Genomic DNA, 26,176 nt, shown 5'->3' with positions numbered 1-26,176 from the left:
TTCTATTTAGTTTAAAAGAAGTATAATAAAAGCACACTTGAATAAACTTCTAAGCAAAGTATGTGTCACAGTCTTCAACCCATACAGTTGCTAACATACCTTCTGTCAGACCTAATGTTATAAGTATTAATGCCGAGCCTAATGAAAAGGATATCAGTCACTAATTTTGGAATCTGCCCTCCCTCTGTTTGCATTTGTGAACTGAGGTTGTTTACACTGATTGGCCACTAGGGGGTCTCCAAATCCTTGTTGTTTTCTTGTTGTTTTTTTATAGGACTGTTTTTTAAAACTAAAAAAAACTTGTGTATTTCACTACTGTGTAAACAGTTCAGCCAAATAAGTGAACACATCCTCTAAAGAGAACAAACCTCTGCATTTTAATGCAGAATTACTGTTTAATTGCTGAATTTAACTTGTATTGGAAAAGGCATATTTTATATTTTGCGTAATTTTTTTTTTCATTGTTAAACTCAGCAAATAAATAGAAATTGTGTGCTAAAATTTGTAGAACAGTGGCATATTTAAGTGTGTTCCCTGTAGAAGTGATTCACTCAGAAAATCAACAAAACTTCACTTGACCGAGGGTGTTCAAACGTTTGCATATGTTATATATATTTGGATATATATATTTGGAGGTAAAATTGTTTTGTTCATCCATACAAAATGCTGTAGACTGTTGTAACAGAGCTGATGTAACTACATGGCTACTTGGTTATGAATGACCAAAGCTACAGATTTAGATTAAAAAATATATTTATATATTGTGCATTTACTCTGTGGATCTAAATTTAAAATGTGCGTGCGAGTGCCTTACCGGTGCTGTCGCGCTGCTCTCGCGGGCGCAGCACGGTACTGGGCTCCTGGTACTCTGCATCCCTGTCTCTGTCGTCGGGGAAGGTGTGAATGCGCTGGTAGCGGCTGGAGTAGGTGTGCGTGTTGGTGTTGTTGATCACCACATTGTCTGAGGGAACCGAGAGGTGAACCCGCAGCTCGTCACTGGAGAGGCTGCCCTGAGCCTGCACACGTACAAACAGAGTCAAAAGAGGGTCCTGTTGCCCCAGTTTGGTCATATCCAGTTCCACCAACTAGTTAGGACTCCCTCAACCACACAATACCACCAGCGCTAGGAGGGCGAGGCCAGCACAGGCTTCCTTCGAGTCCTGTGAAGCGCCACCACATCTTACGACCACGGAGGGATCACCAGGGATCAAACTCGTGATCTCCTGATGACAGGGCCAACACTTAGAGGGTTGTGCCACTCTGGAGCCCCCCCAGAACCCGTTATCAATCTAGTAATCTATTTTAAACATGTCCTACATAATTTATGTCTAGAAATGCGTAAACCATGTTTAAAAATTCACTCAATGGCCTAAAACATATTTGAAATATGAGCCTGACTTCTTCCCATTAAGGGATACAGAATGTTATATATATTGTGATTTTGGCTAATAGAAATGAAATGGGCCATAAACATTCATTCTTGCGCATTTCTGTTGGTAATGTGATGTAAAAATTGTTTATCTGCATTATGGTGCAGTCTAGATCCTCTTTCTTTGTTCTTTTCCCTAAATTAGGTTCATTTGAATGTGGTCTGTGCATGGGGGCTAAACATTTCAGGTACCACAAAGCACACAATGCAATACATTACTGAGGTCTTCACGGGTCAAACCTACATTTTCACAGTAGATCCACTGACTGCAGTGTTCAGCTCAGAAACACTTGCACAGTTGCCTCACCTTGCTAAGAAGCTTCTTCCAGTACTGCCTCCACAGAATGACAACAATGACCGCCAACAGCAGCAAGATTATGCCCACCAGGCAGCCAATCAGGATGGCAGTGTTGCTGCTGTCGTCCTTAGCTACGGGTAGCCCTGCCCTCGGAGTGCCGGCAGCAAACTCGTCACCTAAACAAGAAGAAGAAGACAAAAGAAATGAATAGATAGTTGAAAACTAACAGTGACTGGTGATACCATCAGCAATCGGCCTCAAACCTGAGCGAGAGGCCACAATCACGGAGGAGCGACTGTGTGTAAACATTATGAGCACTCACAGATGAAGCAAATAACACTGATAATCTCATAACAACGGTGCATGTCAAGGTCGGGGAAATATTAAGTGGTAAGCGAACAGTCGGTTCTTGTAGTTGACAAGTTGGATGCAGGAGGAATGGACAGGCATAAAGACTTAAGCGACTTAGACAGGGGCCAAATCGTTAGGGCCAGTCGACTGGGTCAGAGCATCTCCGAAACAACGAGGCTTGTGGGGTGAGCAGTGGCGAGTACCGACAGTGATCTAAGGAGGGATAAACCATGATCCAGCAACAGGGTGTTGTGAGCCCACTGTGCTCTTCATGACAGTGTTATTCCCTGAGGACAGTGGCCTCTTTCGGCAGGATAATGCACTCCGCCACACACTGTTCGGGAAAGGTTTGAAGAATGTGATGTCAAGGTGTTGCCTTGGCCTCCAAATTCTGCAGATCTCAATCCGATCCAGCATCTGTGAGATGTGCTGGAACTCACAGCAGCTCCAACTCACAACTTACAGGACTTGGATCTGCTGGCGTCTTCGTGGCAGGCACGACAAGGCACCTTCAGAGGTCTTGTAGTGTCCACGCCTCGGTGAGCTAGAGCTGTTTTGGCGGCACGTGGAGACCAACAGCACATTAGGGGTTGGTCACAATGTTTTGGCTAACTGAGGAGCTGAACAGCAGGTTTCAATTTAAAAAGCTTCCAGATGGAAGTTTAGATAAAACTAAAGTTCCCTCTGGAACTGGATGACTAAAGGTGACCACTATAGGAACAGATAGCGCACAGTAACAATCACAGTGGCTCTCCGTGACAGCCGGTTTGTTGATGTGCCATAAAATAGGCAGACATTTCAAACACAGTCCTGCAAACACAGCAGAGCTGAAAGTTCAGCAAGCCTCTCATGGTCAAGAAGAGCGGACACTCGTCCAGGATGTACCCACGCGCTGAGATAAAGTGGGTCCAACACAACAAAGACACACCGAAGGCGACGCTGGCACAGCAGAAGCACAATTCAGCCCTGCCTTTTCACTGCTATACAATTCATGCATTCTTTTACTTGTTTTTTCTCCCCCCAAAAATACAAGTAAATACTATTTAAATTTTACAATTAATCATAATTAATCACAATCTATTACTGTGATTAATTCGCTTATTTTTTTTAATCAATCAATATTACTAATATGTACACCGATCAGGCATAACATTATGTCCTTGTTTATCCGCTCATTGTCCATTTTATCAGCTCCACTTACTATACAGGAGCACTTTGTAGTTCCACAGTTACAGACTGTAGTCCATCTGTTTCTATGCATACTTTGTTAGCCCCCTTTTACCCTGTTCTTCAGTGGTCAGGACCCCCATGGACCCTCACAGAGCAGGTACTATTTGGTTGGTGGATCATTCTCAGCACTGCAGTAACACTGACGTGGTGGTGGTGTGTTAGTGTGTGTTGTGCTGGTCTGAGTGGATCAGACACAGCAGTGCTGCTGGAGTTTTTAAACACCTCAGTGTCACTGCTGGACTGAGAATAGTCCATTAACCAAAAATATCCAGCCAACAGCGTCCTGTGGGCAGCGACCAGATGACCACTGATGAAGGACTAGAAGATGACCAACACAAACTGTGCAGCAGCAGATGAGCTATCGTCTCTGACTTTACATCTACAAGGTGGACTGACAAGGTAGGAGTGTCTAATAGAGTGGACAGTGAGTGGACACAGTGTTTAAAAACTCCAGCAGCACTGCTGTGTCTGATCCACTCAGACCAGCGCAACACACACTAACACACCACCACCACGTCAGTGTTACTGCAGTGCTGAGAATGACCCGCCACCCAAATAGTACCTGCTCTGTGAGGGTCCACGGGGCTCCTGACCACTGAAGAACAGGGTAAAAGAGGGCTAACAAAGTATCAGAGAAACAGATGGACTACAGTCTGTAACTGTAGAACTACAAAGTGCACCTATATAGTAAGTGGAGCTGATAAAATGGACAATGAGTGTAGAAACAAGGATGTGCTCATAATGTTATGCCTGATCTGTGTATACTACACACTTCGATGGAAATCATGTGATTTTTGTGTTATTGAGTTAGTAAAGTCACTAAATACATTCTGATGAAGCTCTACTTTCATAGCTGAAATGGAAAAAATTAAGCAAATAACACAAATGCCATTAATCACAATGAACTATTTTAATTGCTTTGCAAATCTAATAAAAGTGGGGGAAGTTTTAAACATTTAAACATTAGTTAATAAATCATAAATCATCTTATTCGGTCACACATCTCCAAGCTTTTCACTGGTAGTGTATTGGCATAGCAATCCAGTCCGAGTGGAGTATCCTCAGTGTTATCTGCTCTTATCTCTTCCTCCTTACTGACATCCTTTCCGTGCCAAATAAACACATCGATCTGTATGCGTATGTGTACTTTTTGGCAGCCAGATGTTTTGCAAGCTGTAATGCGCTTTGATCAGAGTAAATTAAACTGAAATGAATGGCAGAGCGGCCTGAGCCACAGCAGAGAGGGAAAGAGAGAGAATGTGAGCTGAGGGTTTATGAGAGTTCATCCGCTAAAGCATGAGAAGAATGTAATTAGAATAAAAGGAAACTTTATGAGCTGGGCCAGAGGAGCGATCACTCAAAAACAACACTTGCTCAATAACATCAGCGCCACACAAACAACTCCAGAACATCAAAACAGCTTCTCCAGACCACTGAAGGACACATACACGCACAACATTCGCAACAGGCAGCTTTTGTGTGGCACTTTTAAAGGCTTTTACAGGCCAGACCACAAGAAAGCAGCGTAATCAGAGAGCCCGCAGGCCCACCACAGCTATGTCATTGTGACCCCACATACAATGCTGGCATTTCTCTTCTGCTCATCTCCCCAGCCCTCCATTCCATCCTCATTCTCTCGCTCTCTCACCTGCATCAAACTGCGTCAGACTCAACAGAAGAGCACAAAAAGCTCACGTGAGGGAGGATGAGGGATGATGATGAGACAGAGAGGGGGAGACAGTGACAGACGGGGGAGGAAGAGAAGACAGATCAGAGAGAAAGAGCGAGAGAGGGAAGGAGAAAAAGCGAGAGAGAATGAGAGAGAGAGAGACCACCAAACTACAACCCTTTTCTTTCTTTTCCTCACCCTTATATATGTAATGCAGCGTGTTTTTTACAGTGGTTCTGTTCTTTTTTCCCTTCTGAATTACAGAGATACGTTTTTGTTTTTTTAACTTTTTTGTTTTGTTTTTCTCTCTTATTTGCCAAATGCATCTCAATTTTTTTACATTATTAATTCATAATTGATATTTTCTCTTTATTGTTATATTGTTATATATGTTTCTCTTCTTTACTTTGACTTTTATTATATAGGAAACTGTTTTGATACTTTGACAATACAAACATAATTTTGTCATGTCAATAAAGCAAACTTGAACTTAAAGAGAGAGAGAGAGAGAGAGAGAGAGAGAGAGAGGAAGAGAAAGAGAGAGACAAAGACAGAGAGAAGGGAGAGAGAGAGGGGGGAAAGATAGAGACTGAGAAAGAGAGAGAGAGAGAGACAAAGAGAAAAGGACAGAGAGTGAAGGGGGGAAGAGAGAGACTGAGAAAGAGAGACAGAGAGAGAGAGGGAGAGAGAAAGTGAGAGAAAGGAAGCGAAAGGGAGACGGAGGGTGAGAAAGAGAGAGGGAGGGAGCAAGAGAGAAAAGGAGAGAAAAGAGTGAGAGAAAGGAAGAGAAAGAGAGAGAGACAAAGACAGAGAGCGAGAGAGCGCGAGAGAGAGAAGGGGGAGAGAGAGAGAGAAAAAAAAGAGGGACTGAGAAGGAGACAGAGAGAGAGAGAGAGAGAGAGAGAGAGAGAGAGGGGAAGAGATCTGGATGAAGGCTGTATCTGAGTAGCTGTGGGTGGGTCTGCCAGCCGAACTCCTCGCTGACCCCCAACAACACAGCAGCTGAACACCACACAACCTTTCTTCACCCTTCAGAGATCAGAGATACCACACCCTCCTCTCACTGCTCAGGTGTGTGAGGCACGGCTGCTCACTGCAAGAGCTGCTTTCGCCCGTTTCTCCTGAACTTCTTCAGTGGCCAAAATTTTAATGCACCCCTAACTGTAAGTGCTGCTATACGAAGCTCCGCCCCTTCAAAGCGCAATGCAGCCATAGCCGCAGAGCTACTGGTCGATGTAGCGAATTCATGTTCCAAAGCTCGAGTCAGCTCTTACCGGTGCTTCGGCCGGTGGAGCTGTTGGAGCTGGGAGAGAAGGAGGATGCTGGAGGGGAGGAGGTGAAGAAACGAGAGCGAGGGGTGGAGGAGGGAGGAGGGTGGGCTTCTACGGAGGGAAACGGTGAACCACTCTCATACGGCTCTGAAAGAGAGAGAGAGAGAGAGAGAGAGAGAGAGGCATTAACACAATGACTCACATATATGATCAGCATTTAACCCTTGTGTAGGGTTCTCCTTTAGCAGCTGTAGCCAGTCAGCCGCCTGTCCATGTTGTCCACCCTCACACACACACATATACAAACACATACACACACAGACACACACAGACACACACACACTAACAGCAGGCCATGTAGGAGGAGAACAGAGTGAAGGACACAGCACCTCCACACTTTCATTCCCTGCAGGTTCACCCAACACCACATGTGTAATATAAATGTGTGGGGTGTTTACAGAGTGAAGACACTGAAAATGGGTTACTTTATATGCTCTTCACAGAAAATGAGCAAAGACCAAGAAATCTGAGGTTGAAATAATAATAAATCACATATTTTTTTCTTTTGGTAAACACTGAAAATGGGTCCCACACACCTGAACACCACACAGGGGTTAGAACTTCAAAATCAGATTAAAGTTTTGTGTCATTCGGAAGGTGGTGTAGTGCCCAAATAAGGAACTCCAGGTTTAAGCCTGTTTTCTAGGAATGAAAAAATGAATGCTGTCTTTGAAAGTTCACACAAATGTGATGTTCTGTGTACATTTTCCACTGAACATCACTGGATCTGAAGAGTTTAATGCCTGTAAAAGCTCCTTCACAGAAAGTTCAGATGAAACACTTATCATACTGTCTGATGTCTGAGGCCTACATTTTTTCATGTATTAAAATCTTTTAATGGCACAGAGGTACATGCAGGGTGTGGTAAGGCAAAATAGACCCCAAATAATAAAAACTCAGAAGACAGTAAATGGCTATATAGGTCTTTTCTAATCTAAAACAGCTCAAAATGTGCCTTTATCTCTGGATTAAACACAGTCCGAAATGAATGGAAGTGAACGGAGAGCTTCTCTCAAATGGTCCTCTCGTGATTCCGGTGGCACAAGCTGGCAAAAGCTGGGTGACTGGTTCTTTCCAATCTGCTCTGTATGGTGACGTCTCTCCCAAAAAGAGCGTTCCTGCTGTTTGTGGGCCAGTCGAGTTCCTGATTTGATTTTTTTGAGTATAACAAGACCAGCTACTGACAAAGCTTGCTGGCTTGTGTGGGGTATTTGGTGAGGTTGCCAGTCTTATGATGTCGATTCAGTGTGCAGCAGTTTTAGCTCGCATGTAACAATATTCTCAATTGACTCCTAAATAACCTCATAATTCAGAGGACACAGTGACATTCTGGGGGAAAATGTACATAAAAATGTATCAATAATCCTAAATCTATTAATAATCCGACTAATAGCTTAATCGGAATAGAATACGTCCATGTAAACACCTCAGTCAGAATAAACTAGTCCGATTGAAGCCACCTGGCTCACTTTCTATCCGACTGAACGAGGTGGGTAATCCTGTAAATAATCCGTTATATAGAAGAATAATATCCGTGTAAACGCCTGTATCTGATTACATTCCCTATCGGAAAGTTTAAGTCTGTTCTGATCATGTTTGTCGCGTCATAGTGAAAGTTTATACCGTTCAACATGGCGGAGCAGAAACTGGTCTGCAGAGGAGACTAAGTTTATGCTCTGATCTTTAAAAGACGGCGGTGGGACGGACGTCCAGCTTATGTGTCTCAGAACACGACGTCTTCCTCTCGGCCTTCTTTAATAAGGACATGTGAAGGACGTTTTCCTGAGTCTGACATCATTTTAAAGCCATTAAAAGCACAAGCACTGCTCACCGCTGCTCATCTCACTCTGACTCACGCAATGCTGGTTGTTATGGTAACGTCTAAGTGGTTCTCTATGCATACGCGTGATTTTGGATCAGATTACTTGTAGTGAGCATGTAAACAGAGATTTTCATCAGATTGTTGAGTAGAGTGAGCATAAACACCTCAGTCTTAATCTGTAATCAGAACGTATTCAATCAGATTGGCAAAAATCTGCATGTAAACAGCCTTTCTTTATCCCAGAGGTGATTTTTTTTAAATCTGTTTTGATATGTGCATGTGTCTATTGTGATTTACTTTACTTTCTTCCTCTAGTTTTTATTACCTCCTCTCTATTTTGCCTTATTTTTAACTGCAGAGCTTCCAAATGACCGATCACAGGGCAGACGTCTACCAAAACTACTGACTGTAGGTGTGTCCTGACTTCACAAACAGCTGCTTTCATTTGTTTACTATGTCTACTGTTGTGTTTATTATGTCTACTGTCCTGACTGAATCCTAGGGGAAATACACAGTATAAAAGCCTGCATGCTGGAAGTGCTGTCAGACTGGACACTGTGACCTCGAGTAAAGATCATTGTGCATCTTAGAACACAATCTTAACATCACTGTACCGGAGTAGAAGCTGATTTCACTGATGAGCAGCCAGCGGTCTGCGAAGGCGAAACGGCAGCGGAGGATCTGTGCGGGGCGGCCCCCCAGCGGCAGGGCGACGGAGCGGGATGAGGGGTCCTTCAGGTCCTCCAGAGGAACGGGTAGCCTCAGCGCAGGCTCCATCCACTTGCTCAGCAGACTTGCCTTGAACTCGCACACCACCTCTGAGAACACGCGAACCCCCTGAGTGTGTCTGTTGTTACTGTGGACCTGAAAAAACACACATATACACAAACTAAATTCAGCCCTGGACTTTCGTCTAGACCAGCTCACTACAACCACAGTGACCCTCCCCAAACGAACCCCCCCTCCCTGCCCCCCCTAAAAACCCCTCATTTCTTAATTTCTTAGCATCTTGTTTACGTAAATTTCTGTTTTTTATCACGCATCCCCCTCTCCTTGCACTTTTGGAGGGGTTCTCCATCTCTCTCTAGCCAGCCTTCACAGTTTAACTTTCCCAGTTGTTATCATTATGCTTTGTTCTGAGGGGCAGTGGCATTTTTGTGACTGGCCAGTGGCCACAAACTGAGAATGCAGTGGACGCATCTAGAGATGTGCACTCCAGCATTCGTCCAGCGCATGCCATCTGTCCCGGGTGGTCTATGGCGTCAAATCCAATTCAAAATTCGCAAGCGAGGAAAACTGCTCTTGCGTGCAGTAAACTACTCTTGCACCCGTGGAAAACCCCTCGTGCACACGAAGAGAACTACTTGCGTGAGGAAACCACACTGAGAGTGATTAATCATGATTACTGAACATTCACAAAGACAGAGTTCAGTGATTACAGGCAGGGTTTCGGCTAACCCCACTGTACTGGCGGCCTCTGAAGGTCGTCTTCTAGAGTGAGAATCCAGAAAGAACAGTTGAGTGTCGGGCTAATTTTTGGCCTTCTTCGTGCACGCAATTGTCGAGGGGTTTTCCTCGGGCGCAAGAGTAGTTTTTTGCATGCACGAGAGTAGTTTTCCGTGTTTTTCTCACGTTAGAGTGCTTTTCCTCGCTTGCGAATTTTGCATTGGATTTAACGTCATAGCAGTCTCCATTCATTTTATATAGGACTACAGCAGGATCACCACAAAGCATTTCTCTTTATCTCACTCTCTCAACAGCCAACTAAGAATTGCGCCAGTCCTTCTGATGGCCGGTCCATCCCTGCGGACACTAGTGCTTTAATTAGGTCTGAAATTTTGGTCCAAACCTGAAAGCAGGCCAAGAACATCCTGTCCAAGCCCAACCCGACCCAACATATAGCTTCACATTTTGTGTCTGAACCTTAAGCCTGATAAAATTTTGTCCAAACCTATGTCATGTTTTTGGGTCCAAAACTGACCAAAGCTCAATAAAATTCTGTCCAAATCGGACCTGAACTTAAATCACCCAAAGTGCCGAATGTAACCCGACAGGATAGCTTTGGTTGCTCTGCAGTGACAATAACAGCCCTGATCAGATCATGGAAAAATGAAATATAATTTTACTTATATTGCCACGTTGAGACTGAAATTTGGGCACTGACATCACGAAGGCCCATTTTAGACTAACTGGAATCCATCATAACAAAATTCAGTACAAGTATCTGCTCACCTTTTTTAAACAAAATCTAAACAAAATCTTTGTCCTGTTATCGCCTACACAGTCGTGCGCAGAAGTTTGGGCACCCCTGCTCAAATGACATGCTTTGTTGATTTTATAATCTAAGAAAATAAGTTAACACGTCCTCTAAAAACACACTTCTGCACATTTTAATGCACGGTTACTGTTAATTTGCTGAAGATATTGAAAAACTAAGCAAACTAAGTTGTACAGTAAAACGTGCAGAAGAATGCTCCCTGTAGAGCAGGGGTGTCAAACTCAACCAGTAAAAGGGCCATAATAAAAAATCTCTTCAAAAGCGTGGGCCATCTTTTCTATGCTGCAAGTTAGTAAGATTGGGCTCAGTTTCTGAGCTGCTGAGCTGACGTTAAGTGTTCATTTTGGTAGAACTCCTATTGTAGTCAGAGCACATTACGTTGCAGTGCATGCTGGGGACCGTAGTGCAGTGCATTGTGAAACAGGCTAAAAATAAATAATAAATAATAAATAAATAAATGATAAATACAAAATTTAGAAAACTAAAATACTTTTGCAGTCCGGGGAGGATTGTGGGGCGGGCCTGATCTTGTGTTTGACACATGGGCTGAAGAGGATGTGTTCAATTATGTCAAAATCAAGAAGATGTAATTTGAGCAGAGGCGCACAAACTTTTGCAAACGACTACCTTCCACTGTGTAAAAGGTTCCTCCAATCACATTTCCCAGAGAATCGGGACAGAACCTATTCATTTTAAGAAACAACTGCAGAGGAATACAGGTTTGATGAAGTGAGGACAGAGAGCAGAGAGACAAGAATCCAGATGTTCAGAGAGAGAGAGAGAGAGAGAGAGAGAGAGAGAGAGAGAGAGAGAGGGAGAGAGAGAGAGAGGGGTGGGGGGCAGAGGTGATAAGGGTAATCAGCATGACAAGTTAGTGATTAACCTGACATGTAAGGTCAACATCTAAATAAACACAGTGAAACACACACACACACACACACACACTCAAACACACACACACACACACACACACACACGGAAGATCCTTTTGAAAACACACTGCTCAAACAGCAGTGACCTGTCGAGAAGTTAAAGTGTAACAGATCTTATCAGGTACACACCTCTTAAGTCACCACACACACACACACACACACACAAACAGGCTTGTTTTTGTACTTATAAACTGGATTGTCAGACAGTATAAAAACAAGTACCTATTTATATTCATTAAGTCCACCTCCTTGTTTCTACGCTCACTGTCCATTTTAGCAGCTCCACTTACTATACAGGTGCACTTTGTAGTTCTACAGTTACAGACTGTAGTCCGTCTGTTTCTCTGATACTTTGTAAGCCCCCTTTTACCCTGTTCTTCAGCGGTCAGGACCCCCATGGACCCTCACAGAGCAGGTACTATTTGGGTGGTGGATCATTCTCAGCACTGCAGTAACACTGACGTGGTGGTGGTGTGTTAGTGTGTGTTGCGCTGGTCTGAGTGGATCAGACACAGCAGTGCTGCTGGAGTTTTTCAACACCTCAGTGTCACTGCTGGACTGAGAATAGTCCACTAACCAAAAATATCCAGCCAACAGTGTCCTGTGGGCAGCGTCCTGTGACCACTGATGAAGGACTAGAGGATGACCAACACAAACTGTGCAGCAGCAGATGAGCTATCGTCTCTGACTTTACATCAACGGACCAACAAGGTAGGAGTGTCTAATTGAGTGGACAGTGACTGGACTCCAGAACCTTAATCTCAACCTCAGGAACCAAAAAGAAATCACACTTTCAGTTTTAAATAATGAAACATCGAGCACTTTTTCTTCGTACCACCACTGTAGATGTTTTCAGGACATTTTTGTCCAGAAAATGTACAAAAACAAACACGCGCACACACCCAGCTGAGTAAGTGAAACCCGCTCGTCCCTCTGGGGCCTGTACTCGCCTCCTAGCCTGTTAGAGCTTAAGCAGGGAAACGTTTTTTTAAGAGGTGTTCAGGGGGGCAATGAAAACACAGGGAAAACCCAACAGGCACAGATGAGGGGTGCGGGGGGCTAGTTTTAGGACAAAAGTCTGGAAGTGGCAGAGAGAGGGTTATAAATCATGTTATTAAATAAAAAGCTGGCTCTCTTGCTTTGTTAGGCGCATGGCCAGTATCCTGAGGTCATGTGGAATATTCCTCAAAGCTCCAGGGAATGTGGCCATGCGTCAGCTGCGAGAAGTAAACACCACAGAGGGAAAACAAAGGTGTGAGGGAAGAGAATGAGAGGGAGATGAAAAGAGGAGGAATGTGCGGATGAAGTGAATGAGACAGGAGCAGAGGAGGAATGCGGAGAATGCAGAGTCAAAGACGGAGACGGTCCTGATCATCAAATCGAAGCCAATGCAGCATCAGATTAGCAGGAAAACAGTTACTACGCTTTGTCTATACAGACGGGTGACAAACTGCTGCCTTTACTGTTGGATGCGCTGCAGTAGTTCCTGAGCAGACTGAGGCCCAGTCCCATTTCACCCCTCGCCCCTACCACTGAGCCCCTAGCCCTCCGTTTTGCACGTTTACGTCAAGGGGTAGGGTGTCTGGTGAATATCTGACTTCAGCTTCATATCACTGAAGAATTAGGGGTGGGCGATAATAAATAACTGCCCCCCTCTTTGAAGGCATATGATTCCCTAAATGTAACTAAAGCCCAGCAGTGAGGAGCTGAACTTTACCCTCCTCTGCTGTCACTGCAGACTGGCAGGGTCGCCTACAGAGCAGCGCTAGTAGCTGTTAATGAAGTAGTGCTCTTGTTTATTTGAGGGTCCCATTTCGTAGAGGAAAATTTCAACCACTACACCTTGTAACTCAGGTCCAAGGAACAAGGTGACATTCGAAAACAAGGGGTAGGGGTAAAAATAAGAAATGGGACTTGGCCTGAGTGCAGATCGGATCTGTTGTTTTGTTTATATTCCTTTTTCTTGTTCAAAAAGGTAGATAAAATAAAAATCGACAAAATTTCAGGTCAATTTTTTTTACATATCAAATAAATGCAAGAACATCAATGAGAAATCATGTGATTTACTAGCCGAAGAGTAAAAACGGCACTTTTTTTTAAGAGTTAACAAACATACAAACAGGTGTGTGTGTGTGTGTCATTTACCTGCATGGTGTGAAAGATTCGTGTTTTCTCAAAGTGGAACTCAATGTCGACAGTAGGCTGGCCCAGCGCTTCACGGCTCCAGCCCACGTAATCGTATCCAGGCCACACCCTCAGCTCCTTACTCTTCACAAAATCATCCCCACCCAGCACTCCGTCACACAGCTGACCCAGACCGCCAAACAGCACCCTGCAGACACAGAGAGAGCCGAATGAATTCTGTTATACTTACATCTCTGATGTTTAACAGCACGTTAATGGATTAGTATATAATCCGGCTATATTAAGTCTGATCAGATGTCTGCAGTGTGGAACTACGTTAAAGAGGAAAACGGAAACAGCACAGATATTGGAATGTGTCTATTACACACTTAGAAAAGTGTATTCAAAGTAGTGAGAAAACAGAGGCCTTCTTTACGCATCTTAGAGCAACTGAAATATAAAAGTGTCATATTTACGACATTAGAAAAAAAAGTAGTGCAAAACAGTCAAAATATGCAGAAAAATTACTGATTTTACGGCAGCGTTTCACAGCCACTAGCAGCTAAGCACATCCAGACAAATGCTCAGTATTAATGCAAGCATCAGATCAGATATCTGTATTGGCTGATCCTCGATATGAACACTGATATCAGATCAGATATGCGGATCAACTGATATTTAACACTGGATATAAGTAGATATGATATACAGATACATTGAAATGTCAAAATCTAACAGCAACCTAACACCTTACAAATAATTTTAATAGAAAGGAAAAGTAGAAAGGAACGTGTGGAACCATTTCACATTTTCTACGTGGGTCATTAGCGAGGGTGGTCTGAATATCTGATGGCCATCTGTAGCCACAGCTTTTGAAAAGTCAAGCAAATCCAAAAAGGCTCAAATTATAACTAAAAAATTATAGAATTAATCGCCTGGGATAATCATTTTCTGTTTGTGAAGACGCTGGATTTTGTAGGCACACACTGTAATAAAGTTAGCAAGTTTATTTTATGCTGTTTTTATTTTTATCTTAGTCTATTTGTCCTGTTGAAGAGACTTACTATCAATAATCATTTCCTTATTAACTTGTAGTTCTTTTACATTTTGCTTAAAGCAATAAGTACAGAATTTTCACTTTGGTGCATTTCCATTTCCAGATCTGGCAGACACTCTTAGGGCCAATTTATATTCTGGACGACAAGCGTCGCTCAACAAAAAAACCTGGGGTTGCCAGATGTTGCAGCGCTGTAGGCTTTCATAGTCCTGCGCCAGCAACAAAACGCCAGAATAGAACATTGTCTGTAGTTTCTATGAAAACCTGTATGACAGCGCAGTTAATGAAACAGCATTGAAACCACACAGAACAGAAAACAGCTGCTACAGTAAAACTGCAGTGGGATTTTAAGCTGCAGCGTCACTACAGCAACCAGGAATACCCTACTACTTCTTTTCCACACACGTTTCACTCACGAGTTCTTTCTAAATCATGCAGGGCTGCCAGATTTGCGGTTTTCCAGTTAGTCTGAAAGTGCAGTCGCGGGGGCTGTGGTGTTTTCTGCTTGGACTGCATTTTAAAGTATCGCAATCGCGGAAAAAGGTTTAAAAATAATCTTATAGATGTATATTATAAATAGCTGGCAACCTGTTCTGTTTCCGAAAGCAGCGGAGCAGCAAGAAAATAAACACAGCCGCACACCGTGACGACGAGCGACGCTTATCGCCTGAACTATAAATTGGCCTTAACTCAGTGCTACAAGTTAAATCATGTTACAGAGGTAAGTGAATGTAGCATTACGAGTCTTGCCCAAGGACCACATGAGGAAGGAAAGTGAAGACCTACGCCATCTGCTGGTTCTATTTTGAACAGCCATTTATTTCACCATAGAGAAGTTTTTGATAATGGTTTAAAAATTTGCCATAATGCAATCATACAAGCACCGAAGGTACAAATACAACAGAACAGCAGAATGTTTTGCTTAGCCATACAAGAGTAAAATACAAATGAACCACGTAACCCCTGCTCAGTGCATGCACTGCTTCATGGGGTATGTGCTAGTGCTGTCATTCATGCATCAGACTTTGTGAAAACGCTTGTATTTCTGTCTTTTATTGTCATTTAATCATTGGATAACTGGTATAACATCAAATCTAGCTGAATATGAGGGAGGAACGACATGATCTACAATATGCAGCACCTCCAATTCATTGTTAAAATGTTTTGAATGCAACATAAAACATTAACAGAAAAAACAGGGCATACAGACGGTCCTCATCTAGCAGATTACACACTCACACACACACACACACACCTGCAGCAGTCCCGTCTGGCCTGCATCAAATATCCTTAGCTCAGCTAATACAAACATCTCTCGCCCATTAAAAGCACATCTGGGAGTGCTTACTTACGCACAAGTACCAGCTCCAACACACACTCACACAGCGTATGACAACCACTCCTGACGATGGCTGAGAAAACGGTATTTAAACGGCCGCAAACACAGCTGACACATACAAAACCAAACATTAGCCTCGTGTATATGTATTACAGTTATAGTGGGTTATAACATTCTTATACAGAGTTATAGTGATCATACAGAGTTCACTGCTGAGGCACACAGTCTAAACCAGGCATGTCTAGAGACCTTCCAGGCCAAAGAGCTGCGGAGATCAGCGTTTTTCCCTCATCTAACGCTCTGAATTCAGTTCATGAAGGCTTTGCTAATTAGCTGAAGAACTCAATCAGGTGTTTAATGAGTCAGTGTGCTGAAATCTGCAGTGTTTTGGCCCGCGAGGACTGGAGCCTGACACAGGTGGTCTAAATGCAGGTTTTACTGATGTATCCATGTCTAGAGTTTGAATTGTGGCAGAGATCTTGGGGTGGCCAGTCCGACTATGACGTGACCTATATGTCACTGCTGTCGGAAAACAAAAATTGCATCCACATTTTGGTCATTTTTGTTTTTATTTTTACATATTTTGAAAATGCCAGCTGCCCTTTGCATAGAGGCAAAACGTCATGACGAATGGACCAATAGAAATGGCCAAAAATAACTAAAGTTAAGAAGGTTGTTTTAATTAAATGCTTTAATTATGGAACATTGACATCTGTCAAAACTATCTACTATGTATAGAGATTGAACTCCATGACAGTAGGGGGCAGCCTGCATTCTGATGTCACAAGTTTTTTTAATGCAATGCAATGTACTGTCGAAAGCACTGCAGTCACTGAGTTTAAATTATGCCGCGGTCGAGAGCCTCGCTGGCAGCACAGTCTCTACTCCGCTAGCAATGGGAACAGATAGTGACTTTCAAAAAAACTCTGGTAGCTCACGGTTGACTTGTGCGCTCAAAGTAACTACCGAGGCCCACAACGTCCGCAGAGGAGGTCCGGCAAAGTGTCAGTGACTGGATCCAATGTTGCCTCTGCTACGGGTTACTAGAAGGACTTCTATTTTGGTGTACTGTTCAAGAATTCTGTGATCGGTTTCAGGAAAATGGTGTGGAAAGCCTAATTGCACTGAACAAAATTCTGGGCTATAGAACACACACCGAAGCAGATCTAGCATTTCGCCGCTGTCGGAAAACAAAACCTCGTATGTCCATAATGGTAACTTTACAGAAGAAGGAAAAAACATACTTTACTTTTAATGTAAGTCAATGGAACCAAAATGTTTTCCAAGTCATTTTGGGTCATTTCTTTTTGGACCATTCATTATGAAATTTACAATGTAAGGGTAACAGGCATTTTCAAATTATGTCAAAAACTGAAAAACAAAAATGGAGATACGAGGTTTTGTTCGGACAGCAGCGAATTGTTTGTCATCGCCAAAGAGGAGACCAGCGCAGAGCTGTCCCTCTTTAACACTATGCCATCACAAGAAATTGGCTTCGGTCAACGTTCAGCACTTTCTAAAGCGTCAGTTCTAGGCGATTGAACGTACCAATGAGCAGCGCATCATGCAAAAGGAACTTTTCTTGCTTGCGTCAATTGAAAACCTACATGAGAAACACTCTGAGTCACTGTCTGACATTGCAGTGCTGAATATTGAACGGGCCATTCACACGGACTTGGAAAAAGCAGGCAGTGCATTTGATGCTGTGCCTGGTGGGCGCCGTCTCACACTTCACTGAGGTAGAACAGAGTTCATACTTTGATAAATATATCGCTGTTGTCGGAACAAAACCATATCTCCCTTTTTGTTGTTTTTCAGTTTTTGACATAATTTGAAAATACCTGCTGCCCTTTACATTATGTTTAAATTTTACGATGAATGGACCAAAAGAAACGGCCCAAAGTTACATGGAAAAAATCTGGTTCTATTGACTTACGTTAAAAGTTGAGTAAGTTTTTGCCTTCTCCTGTAAAGTTGTCATATTGGAGATACGAGATTTTGTTCCAACAGCAGCGAAAGGTTATTTGCTTAATATAGGTTTTATACTTTCCATATAGTTGACTGAGATGGCTTGCCCCGCCCCGACATAAGTCTAAAATGTTGCCCATGGCTGCGTCACGCAGCTTCCAAAAACTCACATCCGTTGTTTTTAATGAAGGCGCACATGTCGACATTCAGCGTCTCGATGGGCAGCAACTCAATGAGTATGTTTATCTAAAAGCCTTTACCTTCTTTCTCTGTGAACATTTCAAGCCATTGATCTACTATGGTTTTTGTGGTTTTCCTCATTTCCCACAAATACAAACATTATAGCGAAAACGGAAAACGTGAGACAAACGGAGGTTTAGCTAGCTCGCTCTGTTTAAACAGATGAAGCTTTCTGCAAAGCCAATCAGATTCATTTGATTCAAAAACACTGAATGTGTGACAGAAAACGACAGTTACACAAAAAAGGCTTATCACAGCAGTGACCTTTGACATACATAAAAAATGAAATTAAATTAATAAAATACTAAATGTAGAGTTTTTGACAACACGTGAGAGCCTTGGGTTCACTACACGACTTTTAAAGTCTTAACAGATTATAAAAAGGCATCACACACTACTCAACTTTTCAGCTGTTGCTGAACTGAACGTAACTCACTGAACTCTCGCAAACTCTCGCATTCTCCCATTACTAGGAGACGCAAATAAACAAACGTGGGGTTAAAAATGTGATCAGTGAGTTTTAAATCTATATAAACTCGATTGTGCCTTAAACTCAGCTCATTCAAAAGCTTGGTCACACTTTATTTGGATGGTCCCCTAAAGATGAGCTACAGATACTTAAATCATTAACAAACCTTCTGGTGATCGTTCAGGTTGAGACGTTGATCAGTTTACACTAGATTTCGTTCAGAGTCGGGTCAAAACAATCAAACTCGTTTGATAAACTCTGACTGGTCTGAAACACGAACGAGAGGCCAAAAATCTGAGTCTGCGCCCCTCAAACACGACTCGACTCTCTCCAACTGTCGACTCAGACTGACCCGAAAATCTGAATCTGCGTCACTCACACGACTCGACTCTCTCCAACTGTTGACTCAGACTGACCCAAAATCTGAGTCTGCGTCACTCACACGACTCAACTCTCTCTCCAACTGTTGACTCAGACTGACCCAAAAATCTGAATCTGCGTCACTCACACGACACGACTCTCTCTCCAACTGTTGACTCAGACTGACCCAAAAATCTGAGTCTGCAACCCTCACACGACTCAACTCTCTCCAAATGTCGACTCAGACTGACCCAAAAATTGGAGTCTGCGTCCCTCACACGACTCGACTCTCTCTCCAACTGTCGACTCAGACTGACCCAAAAATCTACAGACTAGAGCCGACCAGCACAGACTCAGCCAGACTGAGAATCAGGGCTAAAATCGGGGTAAACGTCGTGTAGCGTAACCCAGAATGGGATTTCTGCCATTCTGTAAAGCTGCTTAGCCTTCACTGACTAGGAAAGAGGAGCATGGATAGTGACCATGAGACTGCAGTTAAGATTTTTGTGCGTTTCTTACCCTGATTCGATGCTGCCATCATAGATAGAGTCGTTGAGGTAAACAGGGGAGCCTGACAGGTGCATCACATGACCCATGGGTGCAGTGTAGGCCTTCAGTCCATCTGACGGAAACAAATACCCTAATGAGACCAAAATACTTCAGACTCAGAGGCGTAAATGATTTGCTGAGGAGCTCACCGTTCCACACACAGCCGTACAGCTCCACCCTCAGACACACACTCATCACACGGTCTGCCAGAGGGTAGAAGCGGACCATGCGGGCGATAATGGGGGGACCCAGGTCCTTCAGAACCACGTCATATGTGTTTTCGTTCCCCGAGATCACCTGAAACATGCAAACATATCCACACATCACTTTATACATCGCGATATGGATTTATTGGTATGATATGGATGAATATGCCACGTTTCACAGATCATCAAAACATGTGAATACAGTGTTGTTTATTTAGGATTTCATATAGGACATTGATTAGGGGATTAATTATGCTCTCATTTTAAAGAAACATGTAGTTGGTCAGTGTACTGTCAGTCCCTGATGTGCTCAGAAAAGCATATTGTGTAACATGATAATAAAATGTACCAGGAGAGCAGTAAAATATTGTCATACTGCTCACCTCTACATTTGAATACAATGCACGTTATCCACATTGTTTACATCATAAAATAGTACCACAGATCAGTTGGAGAACTCCGATTGTGCATTCCTAATATACTGTGCAGCCCTGATATACATAAACCACTGTTTTACTATGACACTGAGTCATTAGTTGATTTATTTGTAACGCAGCCGCTTAATTGGCCGTTTAACAGAGAAAACTAAGCCCAGCTCCGACACTCGCCTGTTCACTTTCCACTGCTGAGTAACCAATTAGTCCCCTCAACCACAAAGTGACTCAAAAGGCCCATCACTATGAGACAGAGAGAGAGGGACAGGGGGAGAGAGAGGGACAGGGGGAGAGAGAGGGAGCGAGAGAGAGTAGTAGTAAGAGAAGAGGTCGAGTCAGGAGAGAGAGTGCTGAACTGTTCTCGCTGACCTCCTGACCCCAGCGGTCCTTCCAGGTGATCCAGCGCCGGCCGTCGCGAGAGTAACGGAGCCTGTAGCTCCGCGCAAACTCGCGGCCGTGCCCGTCGGCATGGCGACCCTGCGTGCCCACCAGAGACAGGAAGTGCAGCGTGTGCAGGTCCACCTGCAGGTACTCGGAACCGCTGGGGAAGACAGAGCCCGCCGGACACCACGCACCATCGCCCGCACCTGTACTCAACCTGGGAGAGAGAGAGAGAGAGAGAGAGAGAGAGAGAGAGAGAGAGATAGAGAGAGTGAAAGAGTAAGACAGTGAGAGAGATAGCCAGATAGAGAAACAGACAGACAGACAGAGTATGAGAGAGAGAATATGAGAGAGTGAGAGAGTAAGACAGTGAGAGAGACAGTCAAATAGAGAGAGAGACAGAGAGACAGACATAGTAAGAGAAAGGGAGAGGGAGAGAGAGAGTAAGACAGTGAGAGTGACAGAGAGACAAAAAGAGAGAGACAGAGAGAGAGACAGAGCCAAACAGACAGGATAAGAAATAGACAGAGAAAGAGTAAGACAGCGAGAGAGAGAGAGTAACATAGTGAGACAGAGAGAGAGAAACAGAGCGAGAGAGAGAAAGACAGACAGTGAGAGAGACAGAGGAAAGAGACAACAAGAGAGCCAGAGAGAAACAGACAGATAGGACAGAGAGAGAAAGAGACAAAGACAGTGAGAGAAAGAGAAAGTGAGAGAGAGAGAGAGACAGAGTAAGAGAGAGAGAGAGAGAGAGAGAGCGACAGGGAGAGAGAGAGACAGACAGAGAGAAACAGAGAAAGTAGGAGAGCGAAAGAGAGAGACAGTAAGATAGACGGAGAGAATCAAAGGGAGAGAGACAGAGAGAGAGAGAGAGAGAGACAAACAGAAAGACAGGGGGAGAGAGAGAGAGAGAGAGAGAGAGAGAGTACATCAGCGTTACTATAACAAAAGCTCCAGTGTCAGAAATGACCATTTTATATGAGAAAAGAACATCGTTAATTTTTAATGTATATGTGACACTCACACTCTTACACACACACACACACACACACACACACACACACACACTCAGATACCAACATCCCAGATACTCACACATTCAGTGTAAGAATCTGTAAAGAATCTCCGCAGCTGCTGCTGAGCCTGACAGCGGTGGGCGGAGCTACACTAACGCTGATAATGTATAACATACACACTGCCATGACCTTACACACACACACACACACACACACACACACACACTATAATCTCACACATACACGCTATGAGGGTCTGCAGTGACTCAAAACCATTACAGAGCTGATGCAGAATGTGTTAGCACATCGCTAACTCATTAACAAACTGAAGAGATCTACTGGAACCCATTCGAGGTTCTCAGACCACAGTATATTTCCACAGTTCTTAGGTACAGTACCCCAGCAGTTCACTGCACTCTGACTAAACATGCAAGTCTTTAAAGGGGAACTCCGCCTGTTTTAATTGGTTAATTGTAATAAAATGGTTAAGAGGTAAACAAAGTCATTCAGAGTGGTTTGGTGTGAAATACTCAGCTCTAGAGTCAGAATTGTTCACAGTGGTGGTGATAGGAACCAGACGTCCACCTCTAAAAGCTCCCTCACGGAAAGTTACTACCCTAAATGGTTGAGAATACACTGCCTGACGCCTGAAACATTGAGTGTGTTTACATGCACTCAATACTCCAAACATAATCGGATTTCTGCAGTTATCTGATTATTCAAATGGTCATGTAAACACTAGACTGTGATTTATTAGATGAGTAAGGCCCAGAAATCCAATTAAGAAACCCCATTAAGAAATCTGATAAAGAGAGCTGGATTTTAGCTCAGTAATCAGATTTCTCAGTGCACGTAAACTCTTACTCGGATTTCTTTCGCAGTTCTCAGTCTGCGCATGTGTGAAAACAGAGCGCGGTACCAGAAATAAGCAAGCAGTGTCGCCGCGAGACGCAGCAAAAAACTTTTGGAGCGACGCTGAAACCAAATACATGCTTGACGAAATTAACTATTTAAATATTCTTCATCTTCTAGGTGATGTATGTTCATAGTCTCAGGTAAAGTGGGGCAATGTTTAAAAAAAAAGCAGCGGCATGAAGTTTGAGTTTTACGTAACGTTTACGTCGCGTCGTCTTCTGTGAGTTCATTGGCTGGTTGTAAAGCAGAAATCTGATTGCTGCCTGACTCACGTAGACCTGGAGTTTCCCCATTATCTGATTACTAAAGTGCGGGTAAACACATTGATTGTAATACTGACAAAATCAGATTTTCTGCAGTTATTATTATTAAGTGCATGTAAATGCACTCAATGTTTTATCATAGTTTTGAGTTACGAAATATACTTTCGAAATCCAAAGAAATGTTTGTGTTTTTAATAAAACGCAATAACAATAACAATAATAAAATCAAAACCTCTGGTTCTTTTCACCATCAACAGACACTGTTTTCCACAATTTTGCAGGCCTAAAACATTTTTTAAATCCATGCAGAGTGCTGAAAAAGCAAAATAGTCCCCAGATTTGACTGTTATCAGCATCTGACATACAAACTTGCATAGGTTCACTGGTCATTTTGAAAAATAAAAGTGTCTATATTTGCGTTGTAGACATTGTAACCCCTGGTTCCCATCACCACCACTGTGAAGAAATCAGTAAGCTTTTCAACAATGAACCACTTCATATCAAACCACTCTGAGTGACTTTTCACCAAGTCAACTGAAATTTTAAAAATTGTGTTGAATTTCCCTTTAAATTTAAAGGGGAACTGAACAGACCTTTCAAATGTTCACAATAATTAAACTGTAGAGATGTAAGCAAAGTCACTCAGAGTGGTCTGGTGTGAAATGCTCCAGAGAAACTTACTGAGTCAGAATTACTCACAGTGGTTCTGATAGGAACCAGACGTCCCTCACAGGAAGATATTACATGAAGTGGTAATGAATACACTGCCTGATGCCCGAGACATTATTTTATAGCAAAACAGGCCCCAAAAATAGATCCAGATTATATACAAAAAAAGAAGAAGACGTGTAGGTTCACTGGCGGTTTTGGATAGTAAATAAATTGGATATATATGGTGACCCCTGGTTCTTATACTACTAATCTCTAGTGGTAAAGCAACGCCAAACTGAACAAAACCAATCAAAATCATGCCATTATTGCAAAAAGGAACTGACACTGTAAAGCCATGAGGCTAATGTACACTATATGGCACTCAGAGCAGGGATGCTGCATGCTGAAGTGTGTAGCATGAAAAATTGCCTATCCTCTGTTGCATCTCTCACTACAGAGTTCCAGTCTGCATCTGGAAGCAACATCAGCACAAAAACTGTGTGTCAGGAGCTTCATGAAATGGGTTCCCATGGCCGAGCAGCTGTACACAAGCAGGAGATCACTATGTCCAACGTTAAGCGTCGGCTGGAGTGGTGTAAAACACACCATCACTGGGCCCTGGAGTACTAGAAACGGGTTCTCTGGAGTGATGAATTAAGCTTCTGCCAGTCTGACAGACCAATCTGGCTTTGGCAGATGCCAGAAGAACGCTACCTACCGGAATGGACAGTGCCAACAGTAAAGTTTGGTGGAGGAGGGATAATGAGCTGGGGCTGTTTTTCAGGGTTTGGGCCGCTTAGTTCCAGTGAAGGGCGATGTTAATGCTGCAGCATACAAGGACATTTATACAATAATCTGCTTCCAGCAGTTTGGGGAAGACCCTTTTCTGTTCCAGCATGACTGAGCCCCTATGCACAAAGGGATTTGGTGAGGAGGACCTCCGGTGGCCTGCAAAGAGCCCTGACCTCAACCCCACTGAACACCTTCGGGATGAAATGGAACGACAATTGCGAGCCAGGCCCTTTCGTCCAACATCAGTGTCTGAGCTCACAAATACTCTTTGACTTAATGGGCTCAAATTCAGACAGACAAACTCCAAGAAATCTTGTGGAAAGCTGCCCAGAAGAGTGGAGGCTGTTACAGCTGCAAAGGGCGGACCAACTCCACAGTAATCCCCATGGTTTTGGAATGGGACGTCTAACAAGCAAGGCGTGATGGTCAGTTGTCCATATACTTTTGGCCATATAGTGTAGCTAAGATAGTATCGTTTGGCATTGTGCTGACTGCGTGCCTAAATCATCACTCACTTGACTGTGTGGACTTGTTAAGTGATCTCTAATCGACTTGTTTATATGGGTTCTGACACTAAATGGCAAACTGTTATCTCAAAACATGGACAAACTCCAGGCTTCCAGATGGTTCTTACTACTGCTTTTGGCTATGCAACATACTTTTGGCCTCGTAACTCAAGTGCAAAGCTAAAGAAGGAAACTTCAGACACCAAACACTTCTTGCTGACTGACTACATTTGGGGTAAAAGAGTAAACTGTGTACATTTGATTTCACTTTAATATTTCCTGCTGTGATGACTCGATTCTTGGGTCAGGAACCGCTTCAACAGCTCCATCCCTCCTTTAGAAACATTTCTCTTTCTGTAAACTGATGTGAAGAAGCACACAGTGAATGTAGTGAAGATATTTTGAAATTATGACCCAAATTTATATTTATATATATATGACATAATTTGAATTTGTGTAAATTTCATGAAGAACGGGACAAAAGAAACGGCCCAAAATTACATGGAAAAAATTCTGGTTCTGTTGAGTTACATTAAAAGTAAAGTATGTTTTTTCTTTCTTCTGTGAAGTTACTGTTTTGGAGATACGATGTTTTGTTCCGACAGCAGCGATATATATGTATATATATATATATATATATATATATATATATATATATATATATATATATATATATATATATATATACACACATACATATATGTATACACCCACACACATATACAACAGTCAGTTCAGGCCATGCGAGCTGATTGGTTGAGAAGCGTTCTAAGCGTTTTTTTCACAAACACTATCACTCTGCTGAGACTTTGACAGCTGTAGGAGATGCTCAAGCCATTTGAACATTTTTACTTCTTACTTTGCCACAAACAGAAAATGGACACTTTTAAGATCACGTTTGACCGACAGCCGATTTGGTCAGACTCTGAAGATGAGACGACACTAAATTCCCAAACTGTCATCACCACTGAGCAGCTTTTCAGTCGGCAGCTGTGACAGAAGAACAGCTAAACAACCTGGAATCAGCCAGAAATGAACCCAACACCATTCGCCAAACTAAATGGGCTGTAAGATGCTTTACAGACTGGCTGGACCAAAACAACATTAATACTGATCTGGAAGAAAATGGACAAAACTGAGCTGAACTTGATATTGTGGCAGTTTTATGGCTCAGTCTGTACTTCAAAAGGTGAGGCTTACAGCAGACTGAGCAGCGAGTGGGCGGAGTTCGTTACTCTGATGTAGCAACAAGCTGCTTGTTAAGGAACTATAATTTGGTGAAGGAACTGCGAACATTAAAACATATTAAACGCCGCGTTCACGGCCCAGTTTATTAATTTATTACTTTATTTATTTAACTGTTGTATAAAAGCAGCAGAACACTCGAGGAGTGTGTTATCGCCAATAACATCACGGCTGTGACGATCTACGGCGACCAAATCACAGCCGTGATGTTATTTGCGATAACACACTCCCTCTTGTGTTCTTTTGCTTATATATATATATATATGTGAACTTTACAGGAGAAGGAAAAAACATTCTTAATTTTGAATGGAAGTTAATGGA

The 26,176-nt window shown here is 42.9% G+C and overlaps 1 protein-coding gene across 2 annotated transcripts in view; it reads right to left on the bottom strand.

Annotated features, from left to right (window-relative positions):
• Positions 1–26,176, bottom strand: part of ddr1 (discoidin domain receptor tyrosine kinase 1) — an 84,052-nt gene that overhangs the window by 12,994 nt on the left and 44,882 nt on the right. For both annotated transcript variants that reach the window (XM_036594677.1, XM_036594687.1), the window contains exons 4-11: positions 20,456–20,684; positions 19,596–19,743; positions 19,417–19,519; positions 13,486–13,672; positions 8,745–8,994; positions 6,252–6,395; positions 1,737–1,903; positions 815–1,016 (exon numbers count right to left, since the gene is read on the bottom strand). In XM_036594677.1, coding sequence (XP_036450570.1) covers positions 815–1,016; positions 1,737–1,903; positions 6,252–6,395; positions 8,745–8,994; positions 13,486–13,672; positions 19,417–19,519; positions 19,596–19,743; positions 20,456–20,684 — 1,430 coding nt within the window. The remainder of the gene's footprint in view (positions 1–814; positions 1,017–1,736; positions 1,904–6,251; positions 6,396–8,744; positions 8,995–13,485; positions 13,673–19,416; positions 19,520–19,595; positions 19,744–20,455; positions 20,685–26,176) is intronic.

This window comes from Colossoma macropomum, unplaced genomic scaffold (assembly GCF_904425465.1).
Source record: "Colossoma macropomum unplaced genomic scaffold, Colossoma_macropomum, whole genome shotgun sequence".
NCBI classification, from domain to species: Eukaryota; Metazoa; Chordata; class Actinopteri; order Characiformes; family Serrasalmidae; genus Colossoma; species Colossoma macropomum.
This window is presented reverse-complemented; position numbering and strand designations above follow the sequence as displayed.